We start from the raw sequence: 7,875 nt of genomic DNA on the forward strand, positions 1-7,875 counted from the left end.
GAGTTGCCACAGAGGCACTTAAAATGCCCAATTTTTAAAAGGAGTTTGTCTTCGACTCGGTGCTGACTATGGGAACCCACAGGAAGATTTTACCATTCATCATCTTGTCATTAACAGACAAGGGTCGCACAGTTCAGATCACACCCTCTGCCTACTCTTGTAAGGAGGCTTCAGGTATTTGAGCTAACGTGAAACAGATATCGCTATCTACTCTGAAGGGTTAAAGAAACAATAATTTCCCAAGGACTGAGTCTTGAGTTTCACGAGCACATGGGGATTTCCACAGTTACAAGGAAATAAAGCAGAGTAGTGTGAGCTAAGGTAGATGCATAAACAGAATCTATGTGGAAAGGGATTTAGAAATGGCACCTGTACCCTGTACTGAAAGCTGTAGGTGAAACCCCGGTGTCCTGGCCAACATTCCAATCTCAACCAACACCACCAAAAGCAGATTATTTGGTCATTTATCTCATTTGCCCTTTGTGGGACAATCAGTCTAGCACAGGCGAGTAGAGGGATCGAGCGAGGTGGTAGAAAGGTAGAACTTGGCATCGTCAGCATGCTTCAGCATTAGTTATGACATCAGATACTTCACCCAGCAGGTGTCATTGCCCAAGAAACCAGAAGCATAGTAGAATTCTGTTTATTGGTCACTTTTAGTGAATATACAAGGCGATTTCCCCAGTTCCTTTTTAAGTATTTTGACTACAATCCAACAACACCACCAACATACTATGAATCCCCGATTAGTATTTAATATTATATTCAGTTGGACAGAATAACCCATAAACATCCTGCAGGTGAAGTTAAATGGTTTGTCTTCTCCTAACGAAATCTAATCTGGAGAAAAAACAGACAGGAAAAATGTTTGTTATATCATCTATCTTGAAAATAAAACTGCAGTAAGGATATTTTAATGGTGGTCAGTGTATGTTGTACAATGTGATGGACACTGCTGCTGGGTGACAGAATATTTTCACACTCATTGTTAGAATCAAATATCCCCGGGTTAAATACAGCACGGGTTAGATACAGAGTAAAGCTCCCTCCACACTGTCCCATCAAACACTCCCAGGGCAGGTACAGGGTTAGATACAGAGTAAAGCTCCCTCCACACTGTCCCATCAAACACTCCCAGGGCAGGTACAGGGTGAGATACAGAGTAATCTCCCTCTACACTGTCCCATCAAACACTCCCAGGGCAGGTACAGGGTTAGATACAGAGTAAAGCTCCCTCTACACTGTCCCATCAAACACTCCCAGGGCAGGTACAGGGTTGGATACAGAGTAAAGCTCCCTCTACACTGTCCCATCAAACACTCCCAGGGCAGGTACAGGGTTAGATACAGAGTAAAGCTCCCTCTACACTGTCCCATCAAACACTCCCAGGGCAGGTACAGGGTTAGATACAGAGTAAAGCTCCCTCTACACTGTCCCATCAAACACTCCCAGGGCAGGTACAGGGTTAGATACAGAGTAAAGCTCCCTCTACACTGTCCCATCAAACACTCCCAGGGCAGGTACAGGGTTAGATACAGAGTAAAGCTCCCTCTACACTGTCCCATCAAACACTCCCAGGGCAGGTACAGGGTTAGATACAGAGTAAAGCTCCCTCTACACTGTCCCATCAAACACTCCCAGGGCAGGTACAGGGTTAGATACAGAGTAAAGCTCCCTCTACACTGTCCCATCAAATACTCCCAGGACAGGTACAGGGTTGGATACAGAGTAAAGCTCCCTCTACACTGTTGCATCAATATGGGTTACCAGCCCCTACTGCAAATGGTGATATTGCCAAATTCCTACACCAATCTTCATTAAGGCCTCTTTGAGTGTTACTGACAATTTATTGCCAATTTATCTTGAATTCTTCGCAATGTTGTGCTGTGGACTTGCGTCCATTAGGCAGTGGATCTGAAATTTCTCTGTCTCTGATTATGGGGTTAATCTACAGCACTTAAATGTGTGCTTGGTTGCTTTAATATGGACAGTTGAACACTGTCTTGCAGGCAAGTGTACTGTGCCAAGACACCTGATCGTGATCAGGGGTAGTGTTTGGTTAACAGTAACATGTTGGTTAAAGTTAATAGAATTTTCAGTGGAATTAATTACTCATACCTTTGACAGCGAAGTTTCCATCCTACATCACAAAATCATTGTGTGCGGAACTGTCCAGTACAAAGATTTCCTCGCCTGTAAAATAATTTATGAAACATGTTGAAGCCATCACTTTATAAATGCCAATAGAAACTAGATCATTTAGAGAATGAGGAAACAGATCAGAGTCACAGGGAAAAAAAACAAAGAAATGTGTCTCACCTATTGTATATTTTTGTAATCATGTACAGAGTTATCACTATCCCAATAACTGCTGCAACAATTCCAACAGCACAGACAATGGTCCCAGAGTAGGGTATCAGAGGTGGCTGATCTGTTTAAAAATCAGGAAAGCAAATTTATTCTTTGTTTCTGTAGCAGGTTTTCATTGATCATTACAATTAGAAAGATTTGCATCTGTACAGCACCGTAGAAAGGTCTGAAAGCGCTTCACATACAATGAATTACTTTGAAGCAGTGACTGTTGTTATGTCGGCAAACAGGGTAGCCATTTTGCACAGCAAACAGTAATGAGATGAGTGACGAGTCAGTCTGTCTTTGGTGGTGGTGGTTGAGGGAAGAATGTTAGCCAGGATACCGGGAGAACTCTCTGCTCTGAGTTTTAGAATCTTCAACAGACAGGGCCTTGACTTAATGTCTCATCTAAAGGATGGCACCTCCAATGATGCAGCACTGCCTCAGTACTGCAGTGACGTGGGACTTGAACCAGAGGTGAGAGTGCTACAAATGCACCAAACTGACACACTGATTCTGTAAGCTTTGACAATATTTTTATGATTAATAGATGAAAACCCAGATGGATTGTGCAGTTTTAGTGTGCTACCCTCACTGGGTGAAGTGCGGTGGGATACATGGCTGCAGCAGTTCACCCTGATTAAACAGGCCTAAATCATACCAGGAGCTGTATAATGTGTGCCGTGCTTGACCCGGAAGTACTTGCTCCAAATCTAAACACCGAACGTAATGTAGAATTAATTTTATCATCTCCTGTTGATGGTTTTGATTTTCTTTTTATTTTACCAACTTGAATATACTTGTTTTTTTAAACTCCCTTTCTCCCCACCCCCCTCCCCCGGCCTCCTCTCCCCTCCGAAGGTGCTGGCTCTTGTCACAGGGGTCCCCGGGAGTGTGTCAGTATTTACAGGGGGTCCCCAGGAGTGCGTCAAGATTTACAGGGGTCTCTGGGAGTGTGTAAGTATTTACAACGGTCCCCAAGAGAAAAGTTTGAAAAGCTCTGGTGTAGAAAGCTGCTCCTGTGTATTTTTCTTGTTACCCTTTAAATGTAGTTAACAGTCACTTAATGCATAACATACCCAACAAAACAGTTAGTGGTTGATCGAGACTGATATGAGCTGCTTGGCAGCTGTAGGTGTCTCCATCTTGTGGCTCAATCCTGATGTACTTTAAGATGTTAAATGTCCAGTCTGCCTCAACCACTAGTTGCGATGATTGAACCGGCCCCGTGAATCGCCTCCCATTGATCAGGAAGTTGATATCAATTTCGAAAGGGTAGAACTTTTCTGCGTAACAGTACAGGGTGTTCGGGTGATGTGGTGTATAGTTTTCCTCAGTGTAGATGTGAATGGATGGCTTTTCTGTAACAGAAATAACACAGGTAATTGTAACAACAACTTGTACTTTTATAGTGTTTTCACACAACAAAGCATTCCCTAGTTTTGCAGGGGTCTGGGGGACCTGGGCAGGAAGTGGGAGAGGAATTAGGGGAACTGACCAGAATTGCAGTTAAAGAGGTACATTTATGAAGCCTTTTGAAATTGGGGAGAGAAGTAGCAAAGTGACAGGTTTAAGAAGAGAATCTCATGGTACAGAGGTGTGGTGGATGAAGGCTCTGCCACTGATGCAGGAGCAGAGGTTTTGTACCACATTGATAAGTCCAACATTGCAACAACTTCGCCCACTCTGACCTCTATTGGCTTCCCCTCCCCTAGTATAAGACTGTTAGTATATCATTAGCAGAGCTCCTGTGCCATTGCTGATGGTGAGTCAGAGGACGTGCTCAACTCCAATGTGTAAAATGTGATGGCTACGATTGCGACAAGAAGTTAATATATTATAAATGTGCGTCTGTATATATTCGATCTCCCATGGGGAGTGAAGACCAAGTGTAGTCTTCGGGTGAAGTGGGGTTAGCGGGTGGGGGATAATTGGACCAGGGTGCACAGACATAAGATTTTTTAATAAGATATCGGTATATATATTTATTCAGTAGCCTTTTTAAAGTTATACATTGTTATTTTTATATAATACTTTGATTTTATATAATTCTTTATAGTTAAATACTAAAACTGACGTCAATTTTGGGAATTGGAGAAGCAGAGTTGGTTGGTGCCGAGGAATCTCTGCAGTCCAGGTTGAAGAGCTGGGAGATGCCAAACTGAGCCACTACAGCACCACCATTGGCAGTATGATGTAATTACAGTGTGACATGTTTACATAAGCAGTACCCATTATAAATGTGGACACAGGAATTAATATTGAAAAGTTGACTCAAAGTCTGACATAAACCTGACAATGAGAAGTAAGGTTTGTAGACTGGAAGCGTGCACAGATTTAAGGTTATTAGCATATCATGGATATATTCATCCCATATTCCCAGGATTCAAGAGGGTGGGCACAAGGCTCTGTTCGACTGTCCTGATTTTCCTCCCATCTGCTGGAAAATGCTGTTACATACTGTAGATTTGTTAAATTTCAAAATATACTTTATTTCATAAAATTTAAGGATACACAGTTCCATGTAAATTCACAATTACAATTCAAACAATACAATACAGATCGTACACACTCCGATCCCATCATTACAATTCAAAACACAGTACATATCTTCTAATATATACTGTACAATACAAAGTGGAATAACCTCACACAGTGGCTTTCCCCATATAGCCTTTGCGTAGGCCACACCTCGCTTCAGTGAGTCCCGCAGCACGTACTCCTGGAACTTGGAGTGTGCCAGTCTACAACCTCTGCTCATCACCTCCCCACCGAACATGGCTCAGCTTGGGATCCAAACAGGATAAGACTTGAACCCAGGTTTTTAAAATTATAAATGAACGACTTACTTTTGAGGACACTTGTACCGTTTGTCAGCTTTGTAATTTCTTTGGTGATGCCTTGCTGCCATGCCAGGATCCCACTTGCCCTCTCTTTAAAATGAATCACTTCTTCCTGACCCAGTTCTGCTATTCCGTCTGTCACATTTCCATTTATAACAAACGTGTGCATCTTGTAATCGTAGAATAGAAAGGGTGAAGTATTTACATCGAAGATGTGTCCGTTTGTTTCTGAATCCGAAGTGTAACTGTAGTACAGCCTTTCAGAGATAGATTTAAATTCTAGGGAGGGAAAACAGCAGACAAATCACAAAGAAATTAAACATTTGCATTGATATTGCACCTTATCATGTCTCTCCAAAACATCGCTAAGGGCTTCACATACAAATAATTGCTGCAAAGTGCAGTCCCTGTTATGTAAATTAACAAGGCAGCCATTTTGTATACTGCAATGAGCTGAACAAGCCGTTAATCTGTTTTTTGGTGGTGTTGCTTGAGGGAAGAATTTTGACCAAGACACAAGGAGAACTTCCTGCTCTTCTAATAGTGCCATGGTATCTTTAACATCCACCTGAACAGGTAGATGAGGCCTGGGTTTAACATCTCATCTGGCAGGTCTGACGGTGCAGCAACCCTTCAGTACTGGAGTGTCAGTTTAGATTGGGGACTCCAGTTAGGGATTGGGGCTCAGCCCAAAAACCTCTGACTCAGAGGTGAGAGTAATACCAAGTGAGCCAAGCTGAAAACATAGCATCATGGAATCATACAACTCAGAAGGAGGCCAGGTAGCCCATTGTGACTGTGTGAGCTCTGAAAGCTATCCAATTAGTCCCAATCCCCTGCTCTTTCCCCATACCCATAGACCTGCAAATTTTTCCTTTTCAAGTACATATCCAAATCCCTTTTGAAAGTTACTACTGAATCTGCTTCTACCGTTCTTTCAGGCAGTGCATTCCAGATCAGAACAATTCTCTGCGGGGAAAAAAAAATTCTCCTCATCTTCCCCCTGGTTCTTTTGCCAATTATCTTAAATCTGTGTGCTCCAGTTACCGACCCTCCTGCCAGTGGAAACAGTTTCTCCTTATTTACACTATCAAAACCCCTCAGAATTTTGAACGTCTCTATTAAATCTCCTCTTAACCTTCTCTGCTCTGAGGAGAACAACTCCAGCTTCTCCAGTCTCTCCACGTAAACTGGAGTCCCTCATACCTGATATCATTCTAGTAAATCTCCTCAGCACCCTCTCCAAGACCTAGACATCCTTCCTAAAGTGTGGTGCCCAGAATTGGACACAAACTAAAGCTGAGACATAACCAGTGTTTTATAAACATTTCCACACTGAAGGGTCAGAAGTAACATCATGACTGATAACCCTATATAGAAGGAGTTTTGAGGAACAGTATATCATGTACATAAAACCAGTTTAGAATATTATGGAGTAAATGTTACAATTTAGTAATCCTAGCCCAAAGCTTTGTGCGAGGGGAATGATTATCGAGGATTTGTGTGTGGAGGTCAGTGCCTCCACTCATGACAGGCAAAATTCCCTGTCCATCAATTTTAATCTTGTAAGATACACCGTGGAAAATCATGTGGATCAGAAATCACGTGCACTGAACTCTGCGCTCAAATTCCCAATGTGTGCCCCTGTCACATGAAGCTCTGCACCGGAGGCACTCAATTGTACAATTTATCCTCTATAGGTATGAGGCATCACTGAGAGACTGAAACATTCAATGTCTAATGTCAGATCAACGTACTGCAAGTCTGATCATCAATAAAGAACAATTGAACAAAATTAGAAGGTTAGATCAAATTTTCTAAAGAACCATGACGATATTTTCTGCTGTTAGTTTTAATAAATTCAGAAACGTTAACTCTTAAGCTCGCAATCATAAGGCGATAGCCCTTGGATGCTGAATTCTACTGCTCTTCCTTAGTGATATATTAAACAGATAAGGTTATAAAGCTAGATTTTTCATTTCCATTTATTTCAACCCACCCACTGCCTTTCAAAGTTAAAATAAATTAGAGAATCTCTGAGCGGAGACTTTCATCCCATCGGTCAGGGCTGGATTGAAACCCAGGTCCCTGAGGTGAAAGCAAACAGCACTGCCTCAACTTTGATTTTGTAAAATGATGCTCCCCAGAGATGGGACTAGAGCACTACAAGACCAATTCTGTGACACAAGCTCCCACGTAGAGTGGAGGTCACAAACCACCCCTATGTGTCCACACAATACACTCACCAATCTCTGCTCTTGTTACTGTTGTAAGTGACAACATGATTATTAGGAACCCACAGAGTTCCATGTTGGTAAATGACTTCTTGTTTCTCCAGCAGCTCTTGGAGTACGTGAATAGAGTCCTTCTGTTCACAAGTATAACTCAGCACATTGGCCGACGCAGTTTCAAACCATCTACTTTCTGTTCCAGTGATGTAAATCAATCTGACCATCCTAACACCTTATTGGATGTTCATTTCTCAATCCCTGTCATTTTGGCAGCACAAATTACAATCCTAATTCATCTGTCACTTGGCATCGGTTCAATGTGAGAAACCAGTCATTCAGGAAACAGTGAGTTTAAATACATTGGGGAGATTTTAACTGTCAGAAGAATGAAGTCCTGCTGATTTTAATCACTGAGCCTCATTAATATATCGCCAGCCAACTTCCAGCCC

The 7,875-nt window shown here is 42.2% G+C and overlaps 1 protein-coding gene across 1 annotated transcript; it reads right to left on the reverse strand.

The window, feature by feature from the left end:
• Window positions 1-627: 627 nt before the first annotated feature.
• On the reverse strand, window positions 628-7,631 carry LOC137306793 (H-2 class II histocompatibility antigen, A-Q alpha chain-like). Its single transcript, XM_067976175.1, has 6 exons — window positions 7,442-7,631; window positions 5,202-5,474; window positions 3,432-3,713; window positions 2,320-2,431; window positions 2,119-2,193; window positions 628-840 (listed from the first exon to the last, which is right to left on the reverse strand). The coding sequence occupies exons 1-5, from the start codon at window positions 7,503-7,505 to the stop codon at window positions 2,154-2,156; spliced, it is 771 nt and encodes a 256-aa protein (XP_067832276.1). The 5' UTR covers window positions 7,506-7,631; the 3' UTR covers window positions 628-840; window positions 2,119-2,153.
• Window positions 7,632-7,875: the final 244 nt, after the last annotated feature.

The sequence above is a fragment of the Heptranchias perlo genome, chromosome 45, assembly GCF_035084215.1.
Source record: "Heptranchias perlo isolate sHepPer1 chromosome 45, sHepPer1.hap1, whole genome shotgun sequence".
NCBI lineage: Eukaryota > Metazoa > Chordata > Chondrichthyes > Hexanchiformes > Hexanchidae > Heptranchias > Heptranchias perlo.

What these genes read in the sequence shown, in the direction of transcription:
- LOC137306793 (XM_067976175.1), bottom strand. Translation starts at nt 7,505, where the DNA reads ATGGAACTCTGTGGGTTCCTAATAATCATGTTGTCACTTACAACAGTA. An exon ending in ACCACTAACTGTTTTGTTGG is followed by an intron (nt 2,432 to 3,431) that starts GTATGTTATGCA and finishes ATTTTTAAACAG; the next exon opens with ATCAGCCACCTCTGATACCC. An exon ending in ATTACAAAAATATACAATAG is followed by an intron (nt 2,194 to 2,319) that starts GTGAGACACATT and finishes ATTATTTTACAG; the next exon opens with GCGAGGAAATCTTTGTACTG.